At 37.0% G+C, this 20,933-nt stretch overlaps 1 protein-coding gene across 1 annotated transcript; it reads left to right on the forward strand.

Moving 5' to 3' along the window:
* Positions 1 to 54: 54 nt before the first annotated feature.
* LOC140953392 (uncharacterized) lies at positions 55 to 20,547 on the forward strand. Its single transcript, XM_073402875.1, has 30 exons — positions 55 to 114; positions 321 to 419; positions 2,376 to 2,439; positions 2,916 to 2,968; positions 3,087 to 3,179; positions 3,629 to 3,730; positions 4,353 to 4,439; positions 4,802 to 4,915; positions 5,408 to 5,543; positions 5,681 to 5,765; positions 6,965 to 7,493; positions 8,446 to 8,584; positions 9,386 to 10,513; positions 10,996 to 11,075; positions 11,289 to 11,388; positions 12,094 to 12,242; positions 12,488 to 12,812; positions 13,451 to 13,611; positions 13,732 to 13,863; positions 14,727 to 14,861; positions 15,357 to 15,503; positions 15,912 to 16,028; positions 16,126 to 16,272; positions 16,395 to 16,463; positions 17,047 to 17,146; positions 17,276 to 17,339; positions 17,768 to 17,859; positions 18,604 to 18,629; positions 19,172 to 19,332; positions 19,617 to 20,547. The coding sequence occupies exons 2-30, from the start codon at positions 327 to 329 to the stop codon at positions 19,768 to 19,770; spliced, it is 4,782 nt and encodes a 1,593-aa protein (XP_073258976.1). The 5' UTR covers positions 55 to 114; positions 321 to 326; the 3' UTR covers positions 19,771 to 20,547.
* Positions 20,548 to 20,933: the final 386 nt, after the last annotated feature.

The raw sequence follows: 20,933 nt of genomic DNA on the forward strand, positions 1-20,933 counted from the left end.
CGTTTGCATATGTCTGGTCATGTATGATATCATATAGTGTACTCACTTACCGCTGGCTTTTCGCGCGAAATTATTTCCTAACATGGCGGACTTGAAGATACCCTAAAAAGTAAGGTAAACCCAATTTGTTTCCTTTTTTGTCTGCTTTCTTTCGTTACTTGCAAGTTCGTGTCTGTCTTTATTATGATTTTCGTTTGATTTGCGGCATGTTTCTCCCTGATACTTATGCTATCATAATAAACTCGATTCAGTTTCTCTTGATCGCGTGTTGGCCAAAATTCAAGTTTGCTTTAATTTTGATTGTTATTCTGTTCATTCAGTTGCAGATGGATTTTGATCAAACACAAGCAATATATGATTATGAAGAAGAAGAGGAGGAACAAGTGAAGCAGGTCAACACTCATGCCAAGAAGAAGGAGGTAAATTTGAAAAATACACCTTTCATAATTCAGGACAGAATGATGCATGAATGAAGGAGTGAATGAATGAATGAATGAATGAATGATCATTAATGCAGAAATACTGACTGACTGACCGAATGAATGTATGAACTTTATTTTGACGTGATAAGAGAAATCAGCAGAGCCTGGACATGTGGAGACATGTACAAAACAAAAATGGGCTAATACCAACCCCCCACCCCCTGGCCCCCCCTCCCGGTGGAGGGAATGGAATTCTTCATGAGGGGTAAGTTATAAAGAGTTGAGGGTTTCTTTATGGTTACAGTAAGAAAACATATGGAATTTGATTCTTTGGGGCAAAATTGTCTGGATTGAACATTCTGAAGATTTTTCAGGGCTAAACTCATATTGGGCAATTCCTGAAAATATCTATACCATACCATGGACGGCTTCCTTATTTTACCCTTCCCCTGCTCTCAGAATTTCCACAATGGTCTATCCCACCATGCCCTTGGAATTCCATAGTCATTTACCCCCCTCCCACACTTGTTGGTGTCAATCAAGTAGAGAAGGCAACCTCGTCCCCTGGGCTTTTCCCTTAAAAAATGGGTGGGGCAGGAAAAGGCCCTGGCATCGGCTGGTCACATGTACAGCCTAAATATTCCTGAGAAGCTAATTTATTCGCAACCTGCTGGTTTTGCGCTGACAGAAGTCGAACAGAGCAACAATGGAAAATAATAGCATCGAGATATGTCAATATTTTCGTGTGTGTGCGATTCAAAAGCCTAAGATCCATTTAACTGTGTATTATTCAAATGCTACAAGTTTATGAAAGGGCATACCGGCTCTACGTTGTCACGTGCAAAATATGTCAAATGCTTCAGAGTTGAGACAAGCTGTTATCGAGTGGTTCTTCAGAAATTCATCGTGACTGTGGAATTACTGTACGATCAAGCGGAAAGTGATTTTGTCCAATGTCAAACAGGATCTGCAGTGAATTTAAACAAATTGAACTTAATTGAAATAGAATTGTTCTTCAAAATGCTTTGTGGAGTCTGGTCTTCTCTACAACCCGACCATGAAACAAACAAATCTCCGCACCAGATGCAAGTCAGCCCTCCAGCGAGGAACGATGACAGGTCGCTGATCTGAAACATTTGAAGACCTCTTATATCTTTTCTCTTCCGAGGATATGTGCAAAGGATTTTCCTTATATTAAAGGGAAGATTGACCGATCGACTGGAATCAACTACAGCTCTGTCAATTATAAATGGACCCAAGTCTTTCTTTGTTGCCAGTCGTTTGATCGCAGAGGTCAATGAATTTTTTTAAAAATACAGGTCATACAAGATAAGTCTAAACCAACGCATGTCGCTGTGATATGGCTAAGAGTTAAGGTAAATAGAACTAGGCTGTGTACAGCAGTCCACTTCGCGAGGAATGAAATAAAATATGAGAAGAGTCGCAAAGAGGGACTTTTCCAGTACAAACTTTAAGCTTTTCACACTTTGTTTGTTGACTTTGTTCTTTTGTCTTTGTTTCATCATGAAACAATAACAAAAGCTCTTAGTTCACTTTTTATGCATGAGAGAATTGCAGTTGAACCTGAAAAGCATGAAGATTGGCTGGTTAAGGATAGTGAAGCTGGAAAAGTCAGTTCATTAAGACAGCCTCCAGAACTTTAAGAGCCAACAGCCTCAGGGTCAACAAGCACGTTAACTTTATTATATGGGTGATAGTTTGGATGATAGTCGTTCAAAGTGTCAATATCATAATTTGACCTAGACCACTTTTTGAAATGTCCCAAGTTAAAATGCCATGTGGGACATATGACTCACTTTGACTAACTTCTAGGTTGAACAATGCTTTTGAAACAACTTTTCATTAACTATCATCACATTATCATCACCACCATCACTATTATATAATATAAAGTAAATTAAAGTACATGCTCACTCATCATTTACTTCAAAGGTTGCAGTCTTAAAGGTATTTACTCAGCAAGGATTTAAGGAGACCTTCTTTCCGATATTTCTGGGTATGTACAGTTGTATCACCAAGGATTTGAGAAAATATAATAGAAAAGTAATTAGCATTGTCAGGCTATAAAAAGGGTGGTAGACCTTTGAAAAGTACATTTCATAGATTCTCTCAGCTATTTTAAAGGTATCGGCATCTCTTGCTGCCATTTCACTTGCAGATAGTTTGTTCCAGTCTTTCATTGTTCTCTCCATAGAGCTTGTCAAAGTGTGGTAATTTTGGTTAACGTACACTTACTTTAAGTCTCGAAGTCTGCAAAAAAACTAGTACGAAAAAAGTCAGGCAGTGCATTCCATTACGTAGCTGAAAAGTATTAAAGAAAAGGAGTTAAGACCATAGGTAGTTGTTTTAGTACTAAATTCTGTGTTTCACTGACAAGTAAATAGAAGGAGAATATTAATTAAGCATTTTATAAGAGGTCTTTTTAGGCTTTTTTCTATGCACCTCTTCAATATAATACTTTTTCTTTTGAAGGTGATAATGTTATTGGGAGAGATGGAAAATGTAACATCACTATTCCTATTAAGGTGAGATTGTTTATCTTATAAACAAGGGCTTGTACAGATCTTGTATATAGTGTGGAGCAATAATTGCTTAGAAATTTTTCTTCATCTTGTGTTTATTAATTTCTTTGTTGTGTTAAAGGCTTTATCAAAGAAGCATGCCTGTATTGAAGTGCAAAGAGATCTTCATCTAATTTATGATTGTGAAAGCAAGAACAGAACAAAGAAAGGAAAGGTATCAGAAAACACATTAAGTATTTGAGTTTATTCATAATGTAATAATATAACTTATTTGGTGATGTAATTAATAATCAGGGAGTTCATTAGGCATCAGAGATCAGAGAATTCTTGGTTTATAATTCTTAATTCTCCAGCAAACGTTTGATAGCCTATGACTTTATTATATTTAGACGTGGAACCTCCTTCAAAATATTCTCCTGTAACATTACACCTTTCTCCTGCTACTAGAATTCTTAATGAAAACCTTGATAATAATTGTGTAAGAAACATAAATTATCAAGCTTGAAACATGATAAGTTTTTATAGTCATTACACTGGCAGCTCAATGTCTGGGTCTTTATAACTCAGACAACTCCAGCTCCATCTCGCACTCAACTCTATATTGGAAAAATATTTGCAACAAACATTGTAAATAAAGATGATTTTTCTCAATTTATTTTACAGTCTCTTTTGAAGCCTACAATACGATATGAGCTTAAGCATGGTGACATGCTCACGTTCGGTGATGTGAAATGTCAATATGTGGTGGATTTAGACACAGAAGAGGTAAAGCTGAGGCTTGTTTAACCTACACATGACTGTAAAGTCGGGCTTTATCATTAGCAGTGTTCTCACAAGATTGCTTGCCAGGTTCTCTGAATAAGAACTAAGGGGCGAATCCTTTTATGACCATCGAGGATCCTACAAGAAAGTATTCCAGCTCTCTACCCTAAAATAATGTTCAAATGACTGATAGTAGAATACACAGTGATTAATACAATACGGACATAAAGCCAGTATCCTTAAAAAGGCACTCAGCTGCAGTTGTAAAATCTGTCTGCCTTTTGCTTTCCAGTTTATGGAAAATGCGAGCCTTGGATTAGATAAAAAGTATTATCGTTTATGGATTGAGGCAGTCTATCTAATTCTGACAGCCTTATTAGACAGCCTCTAATGATGTTAAGTACCCTGTAATTCACGGGAAGTGCTTTTGAATGATGGTTACAAAACTTTATATAATTATCAATTTAGCTCTTCCATTCATTTATTAAGTTTTAGAAGCCAGGGCCAGATTTCTGTATTATTTAGAATTATTAGGAACATGTATCCAGACACATTATCCTAAACTTCATTGACTTAAACAAAGATTTTAATTTTTGGTAACATTTCTTGTTTAATTTAATGGAAGGATGAAGGGGATGAAACTGGATCTGAGACAGAATCGGAATCCATGTTACCAGAGGCAACTACAGAAGAGGAATTAGATGGTGATAAGGTACATGTATAGACAAACCTTAGCAAAACAGACTGAATTATCAGATTAAAAAACATCATTTTCTCTGGTGATTTACAGCTAGTACAGTAGTCATTAAATCCCTAACTCTTGTAGTGTTCAAACTGCTTTAAAGGATGCTGTTAGGAATGGTGTTTGTAGTATCATATGTTAATCAACCTCAATTTATCATCATGTATTTTTTGATAACATTTTTTTATTGTGAATGTTACTTGTGACACCAGGAAAAAACATAATTGTCAGTTTTAAATAAAATAAAGGCATCTACAGGTTTTAACAAACATCTTGTTCAAAGATTAATATGTAGTTAATTATTTAATCTAAAACATTGTGTTTTGTAGCAGCCAATAGTTCATGAGCATGTTCCAATCATCTCTAATACAAAAAGCGGTCCTCCAGGAGATGAGTTGCGGCAGCCAGTGCAGGTTTCTCAAATAACAAAAAAACCAGCTGGAGAGGTACGGTGAGGCAATCCTTAACTAGAGGGACTTTTAGATGGTATAATACATGCATTATTGACCAAGCGTGAAGTCAAAATGGCTCAATATTAGCCAATGAATAGACAGCCACCTTGACCGAACAAGCTAGGTCAATATCAGATTTATTGTATGGCCAAAAAGAGAACATTTTCTTGCGGGACCAATGCAGGAAATCATGAGCAGGCGAAATGTGCCCATCTGGCCTTCCCTCGGGATCAGCCATAATCATAATCATAATCATAGCAAATGATCTATTATCAGTGCAGATTTCAGTTAAGAGCTTGGGTTTTAAACACTATTACTGATGTAATCATGACAGGATTTCTTTGACAAGAAACCTTACTTCATTCACTTGGAACCTGCAGTTTTCCATACCAGTACACTGTACAGTAATAGTAGTTTACATGTATTATTAATATTCTATGTTAGATTTTATAGAAAATAATGCCAGTTCATTCCAATGCAATTCAGGGTGAAGAAGAGGCATACATGTATGCTGCAGATTCTGATACCGATGATGAACGGCCACTGGCTGCTGCTGCAATGCTAACTGTTCTTTATAGTTCTGAAGAAGAACATGAAACACCTGTCAGGCAAAAGACCACAAGTAAGATCAGTTATCAATACCAGCATTTATAGGAGTATAACTGTCAATTCTTAAGTCTTGTGAATAATACTAAATTTCTAGGATTAAAAGGGTTATTTCATTATTGATAATAACACCAATACATTATTTCTTTGCAGAGGTTCATATGAAGCAAAAGAATAGTATGGAAGGGCAGACCCTAGCATTTGGACTTGGAAGTCCAGACAATGTGTTTCGAAACAGGTACATGTATGAAATTATATTTTGTAGTTAGACAAAATTAATACTCTAGAAGTTCTCTAGAAGTACTCAGAGAAAGTTAAGTAGTCCTTACATCCACTTTGTGTCCTTTTCCCTTTGTCTGTTTTTATTGCGGGTGACAAGAGGAGCCTGCAATCCTAATCTCCAGGTCATTATTACGCATCTGTCACATGTATACATATATTTAGCCAGTATTCATTTGGAATTCCACTAAGAATGTATGGAATGCATAGAACACACCTTGATCACGCGCATTTGGACCCTCTATCACTCATAATCTGATCATGCACATGTTTTGACCGTGTGTCTCACGAAGCTTACGCAAAGCAGAGCGCTTGAGCAAAAGCATTTGACCTTCGATCGTTGTTGTCCCACGTTGCGTAAGCTGTGGTTATTACTAGTTTTAGTGTATCTTATTTTCTGTTCAAACTTCCTTTTGTTAAGTAGTTAATCAAGTAATTCATGCAGTTGCGTTGAGTTTTTAAGCCTGGCAATACCTGACTGTGAGGTCTTTGAACAGCTTCAAATTCTCTGATATAGATCAACTCATTCTTGGTCTACTATTAAGCTTTTTGGTTTAATTTTGGTCTAAAAAACTGGACGTAAAGCTTAGCCCTGTCTTTATCAGATATGAAGACACTCATTTAACATTAATTTCTTTTGTTTTTTCTTCGTGAATATTATTATAAATGATTTTTTTGAATTTCTAATGAGGCCATTTGATTGCACAAAGAACAGTTAATCAATTTTCACTTTTACAAGAGTCCTATTAATAACAGGAGTTAGTCCCTCCTTAACTCAAACAGACTTATCACCATTTTTATCATTAGCTTAATTATCCCCTCATAGGGGGTAGCAGGGCTGAGTGGTTAATACATTGGACTTGTAATATGGCAGTCTCGGGTTCAAGTCTCACTCTGGTCACTTGCTGGATTGGCTCTTGGTTGTGACACAAAGTCAAATCCCCAGCCACGCTTGTTTAATAGTAGCCAACTGGATGCCTCTTACCAGTTGGGATTTTTTATACTGTTATGTTGTATTTGAATTATTTGTTTCTAATTATTTCAGTGGAGTGTCTGTAAACTAGCTGGATAAGCTAAGTACACTTTCAACTACAAACAAACCTCTTTTTGTTGTAAGGATAGCTTATATCGTGATGATTTATTCCTTGTTTGTTGCAGGGACTCATCAGGTTCCTCCCATGCAGGTCAAACAGCTGGGAGCATTCCACAAACACTGATGCTTAGTTCAGACTCTGATGCTCAGTCAGATGGGAAAGGTGGTCAGCTGTCATCTGGCAACAGACGGAGCTCAGCTCCAAAGTATCCTGAAGCCCCACACAACACTGCCAACCAACCAACCTGTGAACCAACATTGGTGTATGAGTCAGATGCTGAAAGTCCCATGAAAAGACCCACAAATCGTAAAGCAATAGTATCAGATCCTTCCTGTCAACCAACTCTACTTTATGGATCTGAATCAGATGATGGGTCACCGTTAAAGAAACCAAGGCACCCTGAAGCAGATGTATCAAAAGAACTAGATCCTACTTGCCCCCCAACTTTGCTGTGTGAAACTGAAGATGGGTCACCAGTTAAGAAACCTTACAGAGGTGTTGCCAAAGTGCCAACAGTCCTGAATGAATCTGATTCCGAGGAAGATACTGATAATGCAGCTGGTGATTCTGAGTCAAATAAACACATCCAACAGGTGAATAAGTTAACATGATCAAATGCTACTTAGTAGAATCCTGGTTTTTTTTAACCTCTTGATAATTCAGACCAAAAGTGATGTCCCTTCCTCAGTCAAACACTGCTATGTTGATCCTGATTTTTGACCTACCTCATATTTTTATCAAGTTTGATTACTTCCCAGGAGGTTTTGGAAATAGGAATCCTGAGTCAAGGTTCGCACGCACCTTGAAAGTCATTGAATTTTAAAATAAAAATTCGAGGCCTTAAAAGTCCTTCAAAATTGCAGTTGGTGCTGGAAAGTCCTTGAATTTCAGTGCTAACTTTATCCAACCCAGCAAACACAGAAAGGCCCTCAGGATAATTATATTGCTCATGTTGTTTAAGAAGTAAAAAAAAAAACCGCAAACTCAAGGCTCTTTTTTGCACTGAACGGAGTCCTTGAAAAAATTAATGGGAAATGTGTCTTTGAAAGTCCCTGAAAAGTCCTTGAATTTTTTGTTCAAAAAGGCTACAAACCCTCCAAAGTGTAATAACAAACAATCTACTTCTTGAGAAATGCACAGAGTCCACTGAATTTTTTACCTTCCTCATAGTTTTAACAAGTTTGCTTTTCCACTGAGTTTTTGGAAATAGAATGCCACCAGATAATAAGAAACTATCTGCTTCTTGTAAAATACAAAGTAAACTAGGTCTGTTAAGAGCACCAATCAAGATGAGTGCTTCTTATTTAAGGATTATACCAGTTTTCCAGCCCAGACTGAATATTCTTATTTTTCTGCTGATACACTGTATGCTTAGGCTGAAAATTTTCTTGTGAATTTGACATTTCCATAACTTGGACCAAGCATTTCATTTCTTGAAGAATTTTAATGATATAGAAATTTATAGAATGTTTATGCTTGTAATGTTCAGTGTAAACATAAAGTTTCCAAGCTGTATTGCAGCTGTATTGGTGTAATATTTTACAGGTTGTTAGCTCCTCTCCTGGTATAGCTGTAGAGGACAAAAGAGATGACAATCAGATGCAAAGTGTATCTGGAGAGGCTGAAGCAACTGTACTCTATGCTGCAGCTGAAATGAGTTCCACGGATGATGAAGGGGAATCAGGTACCACCAGCTACATTATTTTTGTATTCTGAGAGTTAGCTCCCCAAGGGTACAGCTGGAAATAGTTGTGTATATTTTAAACTAGGTTTAGATGACTTACTTTTTCTTTCTCAAACATTTTTTGCTTTTTTGAGTTCTAGTGTTTCTGGACTAGCTGTGGAACCATTGTAAAAAACACCTATCCAAAATGAAAAAGTAAAATAATATATTTATAGCAATTAGTTATTAAACTGCTATTGTTCTGGGAACCCCTTGTACATGTAGCTGACTGTCAGCTCGCTTGTGTAAGCATGTAGCTACCTAATCTCGCCGGGATTTGGAGTGGTTGTATTCTTTTGGGAAGTTAGACTTCACTTTTCAAATTTTTAATATGTATGTTGTGATTAACTTTTTATCTAAGGTAATTTTTTTTTGTTTCATCTTCATTAGCATACATTACCATACCCAAAAACAAAAGAAAAACAAAAATTACCTGAGATAAAATATTAACTTCAACATATATAATATTTTTAGTAAAATCCAACTAGTGGTCTATTATCAATGCTGCATTCTGATTGGTTGAGCCATTACTAGGCTATATGTTATAGCCCACTAGTAGCGAAAAACGCGGGCTTTTTGGCGGAAGGATTAAAGTCTATCTTTAACTAGCTAAAATTTTTTTATTCTCGATATTTTTGACCAACTAGTTGGATTTTACTAAAACAATTATTCCTCTCGCCCTCATGGCCTCTGAGTTGACTCAGAGCCCCTCCAGGAATAATTGTTTAATAGTTACTTGTCTTATCTTTGATTGGTTTACAGAAACAAATGCAGACGTTGAAAAGCCTACGCATCACAATGAACCTACTCAGCTGTTATATAGCACTGAAAAAGCAGGAGAAAGGAAATTAAATGATGATGACAACATGGTTACTGATGAATATGGAGATGATTGTGCGACACAACCTTATGCTATGGACAGTGACTTTAATACTGAAAGTGCAACCATTCCTGTAGTAGGAGTAGACAAAAGTGATGCAAACCAAACAACTAAGCTTTCTGATGTGGAGGCAACTCAAGCGTATTGTGTTGAAGATGATGAGGAGGAGGATTCTAACAGTTCAAATTCTCAACCACTACCCATTGGCCCTACTTCAGAGGCTGATCAAGGTGACATTACAGCTGCAACCCTTGCTTATGGATTAGAAGCAACGCAGGCTTATAATGCCACTGAGAAAGATGATGAGACTGATGATGAGCAAGATCAAGATGACCGGGGTTCACATTGTAATGATGCTGATCCAACTCTTGCTTATGATTTACAGTCAACTCAGGCATATGGTGTTAGTAAAGAGGTTAGTGAAGAGAATGATAATACTGATGATGAAGACAATGATAAAAATGAAAGCCATAGGGAGAAAGTGGAAGGACTGTCATGTGAACTTGAAACTAAAATTGATGGAAGGGACGCTGTTCAGGCAACTATTCCTTATGGGTTGGAGTCAACTCAGGCATATGGTGTTGGTGAAGGTGATAATACTGATGATGAAGACAATGATAAAAATGAAAGCCATAGGGAGAGAGTGGAAGGAATGTCATATGAACTTGAAACTAAAGTTAATGGAGGGAATGCTGTTCAGGCTACTATGCCATATGGGTTGGAGTCAACTCAGGCATATGGAGCTGATGAAACAGATGATGAAGATTCTAAAGACTGGGACATGGAAGACAATAGAGGAGATAAGAGCAGAGGAGACAGAGTGGCACTTGCATCTGGCTTGGCTGAAACGCTGCCTTATGGCGGGCATGATGATGATGATGACAATGAGGATAAGGATGATGAGAACGAAAACAAAGAAGCGGATGAAAGCATGAGACAGGAGAACCAAGCCACACTGGCATATGGACTTGAAGAAACTCAAGCTTATGATGCTGAAAGTAATGATACAGGTATTGCACATGAAATCTTGTACTCTTTAGTAAAATGTGGTAAATCTTGTGGCATACACTCGAACCTCTCATAAGTCATTACCCAAAGTGCAAATTAAGATTCAGTGGCCGCTTACAGGAGTTCCTTTTCGCGAGAGGTTAACCCTGTTAAAAAGTAGGGATTTGACAAGAATGATTTTGGTGTTTTGGATAGGTGGTTGCTTATGTGAAGTGGTTGCTTATGAGAGATGGTCGACTATATTTGTTTTGTTTATACTTGGCCAATCTTAATTCTTTAGTTACACTAGCATTTTTTTTGGAGACAATCTCTAGTCAGTGGTGCCTTCTTGGAAGTTCAGGCTGTGATTGGTCCAGTCCCCTTTACTATTCCAAGAAGTACACTGAGAGCAAGGAATACATGATCTTTGCTATGTACACCCCATACAACTCACATCAATGTCTCCCATTGAAGTCATAATACATTGTATCTCCTTTATCACTAGACTCAGCTTCATATAGTGCAATCGAAGCCACTCAAGCTTATGGAATTGAAGAGCCTTTTGAAGCAGAAGTACAAACTAAGGTAGCAGTACTTATGATTTTTATTTAAATCAAGCTCTAAGAAGTTTGAGTTTAAATCATCAGGAGTAGTTTTATTACATATTTATAGGTGCAAGACCTGGGCTACAACTGTAGTTCTAGAAGGTTCTATATGTTTAATGGTATGCTATGTCTCCTGAGGTAAGAATTATTTGTCAAGACAGAGTATTAAGTTTGTTTGTTTTCTTTTCTTTAGTCAAAGAAAGATGCACTGAAGAAAATGACGACCAAGAGAGTAGCATTTGCTGGCTCTTCTCCAGATGAGAAAGATGATGAAACTTTAGTAACTGAAACAGGTCAGTTTAATTGGGATTTGGCAGGCTAATTAATTTGAAGCTAATGTTTTTTTACTGTGTTGTTGTTAACAATCAGAAAATACACCTACCATCGTAACCATCCTCATCACCCACTGGCAATTTGTCTGTTTGTTTGTTAGGTTGTTGCTTTTCTTTAAAGGAGCGGGGTGATTGTACTCCCTGGAATTCCAGTTTTAACCCATACCTTTTTTTACCTTTTTTCCCTCCTCCCTGATGTCCTTTAACATAACTTTACTTGAGGAATCAAAACTGGAATTTGATGCCATTGGTTTTTAGTTTAGACAAACACATGTTCATTGCCTTGTCTGGAGATCCCATCTCAGAAACTTAATTTTCTCACTCCCAGAATCACTACAATGTATTTATGACATGTCCTGCAGTTCTTACTATCAATTCTGCAAATGAAACCCTATGATGTGATCTGCAATGAAATGAAATCTCCTCAAGCGTGCAGTTATGTTCACAAAGCTTCCTTCATAACATGATATGTTAAATTAGCTGTGCAGTCCACCTTTATATCTGATCCATAAATATATTGTAAAACACCTACCGGTACTTTCTCCTTACCCTCTGTTGAAGGTAATGGGTATTAATGTTACAAGAGATTGCTGTAACTCTCTTTTTTGTCTGACCAGTTATAAAGGTAAGTTAAAATGTATTTCATGTACTGGTTTAATTTTGTAGGTAAACAAAACCAACCTTCCACCAGCAGTGCTGCTGATATGGAGGAAGAATTTCAGGAGAGTGAAGATCTTATCCAACCAAGATCACGGTCACGGAGAGGAAGGAAAAAGCTAGTCATTGAAGAATCGCAGGAAGATGAGAGTCAACAGGTATTGAAAGGATAAAAATGACTGCAGTTGTTATTTAATTTCAATTGCCAGTCATTAGAAAGAGATCATTAACCGTGGGTCAAGAGGGGACAGGTGGGGTTTGAGGGAACTGAATCTAGACTTGTATAGGAATGAACTTTTCCTATTCTTTTTTCTCACCTCTGGCTTCTGCTTTGAAGTTTTACTGTCTTGATTTTTAAAACATTTATCATTAAGTTATGGTTTGGTTATTCCTCTGTGTAAAGACATCAGAAAGATCAAGTTCCAGTAAGGGAAAGTCCAGCACACCAAATACAATGGGAAATAAACAAAGCCAAGTAAAGAGTGCAGTGTTAGACTCGACGTCTGATACAACAAAGCAGGTGCAAGCAACATGTGAAGGGCTAGAAGATGAAACACCGACTACTACAGCTGCTTCAAGAAAAGGACGGCGGGGAGCCATGAGGGTTACAATTGAGGCTGATGAATCAGACGAGGAGGACATATCTCAGGAGTCTTCAACAAAAAGAGGTTCCAGAGGAAAGAAAGCAGTTCAAGAGGAGAGCAACAAGAATGGCCGTTCATCAACAGGTGACAACTTGCAAATCAATTGTAGTAAAAGAAGGGATAATATTTGGTGATGCTATTTGGGTCAAGGAGGCAGCATATGGTTTAGTGGTCCAGTGGTTCTGGGTTCAAGTCCTGCTCTGGCGACTTGCTGGATTTGTTCTCTGTTATCCCAAGTTCAAATCCTAAGCCACGCTTGTAAATAGCCAACTGGTTGCATTCCTCCTCCCAGTTGTGGTTTCTAATCTTGTTATGTTGTATTTGAATTATTTGTTTCTAAGTACTGGTATTCGAGTGGAGTGCCTGTAAACTAGCTGGATAAGCTAAGTGCACTAACCACTATAAACAAGCCTTTTAACTCCCAACCTTCAGTTACTCATTGTGAATGGACTATGAAACTCGTAATCCACTTAATTTCTCCTGAAGGTTGCTTTCCCAGGCAATTTAAAGCATTATTGCAATGATATAATTTGAGTTGTAGAAGTATGTCCTATTACCAGTAATAATTAAGTCATATCCAGTTATTTAAAAAGTTGCCAACACTTTAACTTTGTAATTATTAGACATTGATATAGTGTATCTGATATGATACTTACATATAATTATTACATGTATAACATTTGTTGTATTTTAAAATTCTTTCATTTAACTTTAATGATCAGGTCGAAAGAGGGGAAGACAAGCTTCAAAAGTGACAGTTGAAGAGTCAGATGTAGAAGTAAAGGAAACACCCGCGGCACCTAAATCAAGAAGGGGAAGAAAAGGAAAAGCAGATCAATCTGAAGCATTTGCAGTTTCAGTATCAGAAACACCACTTAAAGTAGTAAGCTTGACTTATTGTACACTTCTCTATCTAGATCAATTATTGTTGTTGCCCTTGCAAACATTTAACGGTGGTAATGTGTGTATGGTGATTAATAATGTATCATGTTTTTGTTTTAAGACTTTGGACACTGCTGATGCTGCCGACCCTCAAGAATCAACAGCTACAGATGTTGAATCTACAAATACCCGCAGAGGAGGAAGAGGAAGGGGAAGAAAAGGAACTGCAGCTACGGTGAAGGAAACAGCTCAGGTACACAGTGCAGAGTACATCACAGTGCTGGATTGAACCCACCTGCAGCTGCGTTATGACAACCCCATTTGTACAACTACTGGCCTTGTTCTCTCAACCCAACAGTCAGTTTCCTAACTGAAGATCTCTTTAATACAACCACATGGTTATTAGAACCAGTTTTGTATTGCCCTAATTGAATGGGTGCTTGCATTAAACAGGGGTCTTGCTTTATTACAGTCATGGTAACCAACTAACCGGATTGACATTGACATCTCCCTGTCCCATATGATGAAGACAATGAATATTTAGCAAAAATCCATCAACTCAGTTGGAAAGAACACATGAAAGCTCAGTGAAGTTACCAAGTTTTAGTCCCTTCCACCACTGGTGTAGATGGATGTTTGCTATGAAAAACTGTTCCTTATCAAAGCTTATTCAAAAAGATGTGCCTGTCAGGACAAGTAGTGATATAGCTGCACAAAAAACTAAATAATTATATAGTAATAGTATTCTTGTGATTAGTCAAAAGTCATTACTGTAAAGGAATTGACGTCCTAAGAAAATTTTATTTAAACTTTTATTTTTTTTACGAGGGGTCAGCTGTTGGCCGTAGGGAGAAGTAAACATCAATTGTTATTTGTTTAATTTGCATCCTTTGTGAAATGCAATGTGCATTTCAATGTGTATCATAATATTCATAAATTATCATAACAGTATTACAGATGCTCCATCTGTGCCCTGTTAATGTATAAAATTCTTCAGAAGATAGTTTCTTCTTGTTTTTTTCTTCTGTGAATTTCTTATGATAATTGTAATCTAAATGTGTAGTAGAATTACCTCTTAAGTCTTGTTTAATAATATTATGTGAACTTACCATATAGACAACAGATTCCATTACTCTTGAGGCATCTGTGACTTCCACAGAAGTAAGGTCACAAGCATCTGCAGCCCCACCCGCTAAAGGAAAAGGGAGAGGAAGAGGAAAGAAAACTCAATCTTTAAGTACTGAAATGGAGGTACACTTTATTACTAACATGTAACTTTAGAGATCATAGCAAATGGTTTAACAGATAAGACAGTCATGTACGTGCGCATGTACATGAACAAAGTCAGTGGCATCCTGTAGGGGGAAGGAATGAAAGCAAGCAATGATTGAAATGTCTACATGTATCATCTGTAGAACCATTGAGTAGACAGAAAATCTTTGCTTTCTGTGATGGTGTCAAACTGGAACATAATGTACATGTACTGTTTAATAAAATTCTTACTAAAAAAGGGTGTGTACATACTTCGTAACAATGTGAAGTTCTTTTCTTTTCTTAAATTATACCAGCATCACATTGCAAAGGTGGACATCGATAGACTGCCATTATTATTGCTAATTCCCTTCCTACAGTAAACAGTTTGTTGTGAAAGAAGCTGAAGAAAGAAAACAACAACAAAACAATTATAGTAACTACAATTCTCTTTCTATTCATTCTGGCAGTGACTGTTGTCCATTCCCATTATAGATTCCAGAAGCTACTTCTCAGGCTATTGATGAAGAGAAACAGCAACCATCTGAGTCACCTGCAGTCAGTGTAGCATCCAAAGGAAGAGGTAGAGGAAGGCAATGGAGAGGCAAAAGAACTCAGCCTTCAAGAAGCGCAGCATTAGAGGCATGCATTTAATTAATCAACTAATAAGTACTTGAGCAAATCTCTCAGTATTGATTAGTTAAAGAAAAGTACTTAACATAATATTTCACTTAATTTGTAACTTAGTAACAACATATTTTAGAAGTTTGATGTATAAAGGGTCTAGGTATACACTGTTTCAGAAGTACGTTTTCTTAAAGGTTATAATTTTATCGCACAACTATGCTGAGCCAACTCATCAGCGGGGGCAGTCCTGTGGAGACATGGTTTGCCATTCCTATCCAAATGAGCTGGTCCAGAGGTTTCTGCAGAGAAGGTTGATTTTAAAATGTCCAATGTAGAGATAGAAGGTTGATATTATAATGTACAGTCAGAACCTCAACATATGTAGATGAAGCATACACTGAACTGTAGGTGATTCTTTTACAGTCATCAGAAGATGTATCTCAAATATTGTCAACTCCAGAGTCCAGTGAAGGCTCCCAGACAAGGAAAGGGCGGGGCAGAGGGAAAGTATCAAGTGAACAGGAACCCAGTTCTGATTTGGTACATGAAAATTAATACTGTTGCTGCTCTGTTCATTTTCTTTCCTGTTTGTTTACAGCATTTCAGTTTTCTCATAGTGTCTGTTTTATCATCCAAGGAAGTTGCAGAGACCCCAGCCAAGAAAAGCAGACGAGGAAAGCAGCCTTCTGTGGCTCAAAGTCCATCCCTTCGACAAGGAAAACAAGCTGCTGAAAGCAATCCTAGAGTTATATTTACTGGACTCGTTGATAAACAGGGTGAAAAGGTAGATTGTTCAGACACCCTTTTTAAACCTACAAGGTTTATTTGGTATTGAAGACACTTAGAAACTGTCATTTCAGCAAAGCTATGAATTATTTCTTAGTCTTATTTTATGTTTCTTTGTAGGTGGTTACAAGTCTTGGAGGTGAACTGGTGAATAACATCCATGATTGTACGCATCTTGTGACAGATAAGGTGAGAACCAAGAATTGCTATTAAGAACAGTAAATAGGAGTTTTCAATAGCCTGCAAATAGTTTTGATCAAGTGTAGACAGTTGAGTTTTTAAAACCATTTAGTTTAAGTAGATAAGATCTTTAGGTCTTCCCTTCTGTCAATAATTTCTTTAGTTGAGATAACCTTTTTTTCACAATTTGAAACACTGTTTTTGAAAGCACCAGTTATTGTTAGGGAAACTGCTGTCTGATACTAAGGATAAGATGTAGCAGTCTACTTAACAAATCAACTTCAATTTTCCATGGTCTGTACTCTAATCTACCATAAAAATGAGGTCAAAATGTTCAAAACTAAAGTGGAGCAGAGTTTTGAACATTGGCATCATTTGTATGCTGTTAATTTGTTTTTTACAATAACATTGAGAATTTTTGATGTCCATTTCCATTCAAGGTTCTTAGAAAGTTGCACGTGCAAGGAAGTGAAAAACAAATTGCACCACCATCATGTTATTTCCATGGTCTGTGCTCTTATCAACCATAGCTCTCAACCAATCAGCACGCGAGAAATCACTCATATGTTGTAAAATTTCTCTTGACATGTAGGTGAGACGCACAGTCAAGTTCTTATGTGGATTGGCCAGTGGACAAGTAATTGTTTTGCCATCATGGCTGGATGCCTGTAAGAGAGCGAAGAGTTTTGTTGGTAAGGCTTGTGGTAACGATAGTACCTGCAGTATAGAGCATAATTATAGGGACGAAGATGCTAAACAATGTTTTAGAAAATACGAACCATATCTTGCCCTTTAACGGTTTTGGTTCTTCTTTAATGTAGATACAACACCATTCCTTGTCAAGGATAAAGAGGCAGAAAAACAGTACAAATTTGATCTCCATCGGTAAGAGAGTACGCAATCCTTAAAGTTTAGAGCAATCCCTAGTGTTAGTTCAGTTAGCATCTGAGTCCTTGAAGTACTCTACAGTGGAACCTGGATATAACGAACCTCTTTATTGCGAAGCTAGTCCATGGTATAATAGACAATGTGCTTCACCCCAGTAATAGTAAAAAAGTATATAATTAAAAAGAACCTTGAAATAACAGAATCTCGTTATAGTGAACGTAGTTTGCCAGTCCCTTGGCCCTTTGTTATTGAGGTTATAGAAAAAGAAAACTGAATACGTGGAACCTCACAACAATAAAATACAACTGAGTGGCACTATAGCAAAATCCACAGTGGTGATCATGATCAGCTCGAGTGGGTAGCTCACTGCATTTGTTAACAGTTTGTTTTATTGGGGCTTTGAATAAGTTGACGATTGTTTTTAGATCTCATGAAGCTGCTCTCAATCAGGGGTTACTTGATGGATACAAGGTTCACGTAACAAAGAAAGTTTTACCTGATCCTTCACAGATGAAAGGTATGTTACACTAATAATTATTTCCTAAATTTATACCAGCTGTTACCCTGATTTGGAAAGCAGCTAAATTCCAGAGAGCAAACAAGCAAAAAGTTAGTACAAGTACAGTTTAACAAGGGTAATGAAGAAGGCACTCGTCCACTGACTAAAAAGAGATAGGAAATGTTGGTATTGAACTACCTTTGAGCAATGTTGATCAAAAGGTTCATCGTTTTCAAAATTTTTTCCGTATGTAACCATGTTGTATGGATCAAAATATTGGTGGTTTTCACACTAGAGATGTACTATCCATCTCAGACAGGTTATCCGTTGGATGTATAAATTGGTATCAAACGTCAACCAGACCTGGACTTTTTGCATCATTGGACAGTGGTTTGGTTTAAACTCTCGAGTAAATCGTCTTTACAAGAGAAAAGAAACTTGGCAATAAAAATTTGTTAGTGTCAAGGCAATAGATAAAAAAGGAGAAGGTCTCACTTCCAGTTGACGTGCGTGGCTCAAAAACATCCTTTCTCTGAGCTCCCTAATATGTACTTGCAGACCTTCTAGATATTTTATTATTTTGTTATGTATATTTATGTGGTTTGGAAAATTAAAATTAAAAATAAAAAAATTATGATAATTTAGTGTATCTGAGCAGTTGCTCCTTTGTGGTCATCTCTTTCATCAATAATGCTCATTTCGGGACAAGAGTGAGTATTAAATACCCAAATATTTCTTAAATAATCACTTTTCTCTTCTCAGATATCATTCAAAGTGCTAAAGGAGAGGTATGTGAAAAGTCATGTGTGGATTATCTTATGTAACATGTTATCTGAGCCACCTATTAGCCTGAGAAAACAGCCAACATTTTGAGATGCCATCACTGGTTTCCCTGCAAAATGAAGTCTGAAGGCTCTTTACTGATGACATCAATGCCGAGACCTGGGTAGTGCTTTTAATTAATGGTTGAAGCAAATTTCCCTTGCAGCAAAACCAATCAAAAGCATGACACAAGAAGATCTAGGTAGTTACATGTCTTCAGTACGGAATACAACGACAATGACGGCTACGAAAACATCACTTAAAAAGAGAATTTGCGGTGCTTCAAACTTTATGGCACTCATCCCATCTCTTGTTCAAATGGGGTTTCACCAAGGTGGTCACTTATAAGAAGTTGCAAGGAGAACTTCAACTGAAGTGCATTACTGGCTAATTTCAGGACAAACTAGGCCTTTAGATAAGGGCATTGATGTAAGATTATGAAAACTAGATCAGATTATTTCACTGCTGGTTAAAATATGAGTTTGTTCCTTATTTTGCTGTTGCCTAGTTCTTGTCCAGTATGCCAAGAGGAAAAGAAGACAAAGTTTTTGTGATCTCCTGCAAGGAGGACAGAGGTGTTTGCAAAAAGCCACTCGAGGCTGGTATCCCTGTGGTCAGTGCTGAAGTGCTTCTGACAGGGATACTAAGACAAGAGCTTAACCTGGAGGAGTATCCTTTCTTTTATGGTTTAATAATAGTACATTGTAGCACAAGCTGGTATAATTATTTTTGTGGTGTATGCCTATGGAGGTCCAGCTTTATAATAATTTTTTGTAGTGTACACTCAAGTGAAACCTCTATTTTAGCAGACTGCAAGGGATCTATACTAATGAGACACAGCATCCTGTGGGCTGTTTCTAATACAGATTTTTACTATTTAAGGAAAAGGGAAATGCAAAACCGTCCAAGCCAGACTCTTTCAGCAGGTATCTTTATCCTTTACTGTAATCCAGATTTAAATTATTTGAAGATGAATTGTCAGATACATCTCAAGATACAACCAGCTCAAGTGGAACAAACAAAAGAAGGCGAGAGCAATCAGAAACTGCTACCCCACCATCTGTGGCTGAAAAAAAATCATCTGGCTCAAAACGAAGGAAAAAATGAGCAGTTTATATTATACTGGCACAGTTTCATGCTGTGGAATAACGTCAAAGAAGTAACACATTCCTATGGTTGTATCATTGCAATCAGTCAGTGTATGTTGAAATGGTGTTTTACAGGAGATGTTGTTAGACAGGAGGTCAAACAGTCTCCTTGGAATGTCATAGTTCAAGTTGATGTTAGTTTTACACTGCCAGGCCTGTTCTTCTGTTAGTGCTGAAACCAGGTTAAATTTTGTGGGATGTTCATTGTTTTACCAAAGACTGCTTGACATATGAAGAGGAAATTAAAGGTTGAGACATAATACAACCACATTTACATGTAGATGCTTGCTGACAATGTTGTCAAAGAGAACAATCATGGGTTCTTTCAATTGTTTTAAAATATTTTAGCATTCCCTTTCTTAGCGTATACCTATACAATGTAACTTTCTGGTCAATTATTGTTACAAAGACGCTAGTTTTAATCTAAAGAGAAGGAGCTACCAGTAAAGGTGCTGTCAAATTTTCTTCACAAGTAGGAAGGCAAGATCGTTTCTATAGGAAAGAGAGGTACTTTGTGTTGTGTTTTGTTTTCTTAAGGGAGAAGGGGGGGGGGGGGGGAGGTGGGAGTAGGGAACCATGAAGGAACCTAGATACCTCGGGAAACTAACTGCACCATGAATATGAAATTCTCATCACTTAATACACACCTTATCTGGTACTATGTTCTTTATTGTGAGCAGTTCTACAAAACGGTGAAATACACCATGTAAGACAATTAATAATAATATTATAATAATAACTGAAGAAACCAATAAAGAAACAGGCTTGCTTGATTTAGTGCAATTTGAAGCAAAAAGGTATTTCACATGCGTTTTTGTGATGACCAGGTTTTTTTGGAACAATGTAGGTTCCAAGAGAGAAAAGACACTTGCACCCCTTTTCCTGCTGACTGTTTTGATTTGTTTGATATTTGTAAAAATAATACCAAATATAATAAAAGTTAGTGACAATGTAAAAAGTATTGTTATTTTGCCATAATTATGGCACGAAGATTAGTGCTCTAGAAAGTTACAATTTTCAATAAAAATTTGACCAAATAAAAATTGTCTATTGTACAGTTACGGCGGTTGTCATAAAATTTAAGCTTGTATTCATAATAACTTAATTCAAAAATTCTTTTAA

Source organism: Porites lutea, chromosome 11 (assembly GCF_958299795.1).
Source record: "Porites lutea chromosome 11, jaPorLute2.1, whole genome shotgun sequence".
Lineage (NCBI taxonomy): Eukaryota > Metazoa > Cnidaria > Anthozoa > Scleractinia > Poritidae > Porites > Porites lutea.

Excerpts from the sequence above, each read along its gene's own strand:
- LOC140953392 (XM_073402875.1), top strand. The coding sequence starts at position 327 with ATGGATTTTGATCAAACACAAGCAATATATGATTATGAAGAAGAAGAG. Across the intron at positions 5,766-6,964 it reads GACAATGTGTTTCGAAACAG|GGACTCATCAGGTTCCTCCC; the intron begins GTACATGTATGA and ends TGTTTGTTGCAG. Across the intron at positions 16,273-16,394 it reads TTGATAAACAGGGTGAAAAG|GTGGTTACAAGTCTTGGAGG; the intron begins GTAGATTGTTCA and ends GTTTCTTTGTAG.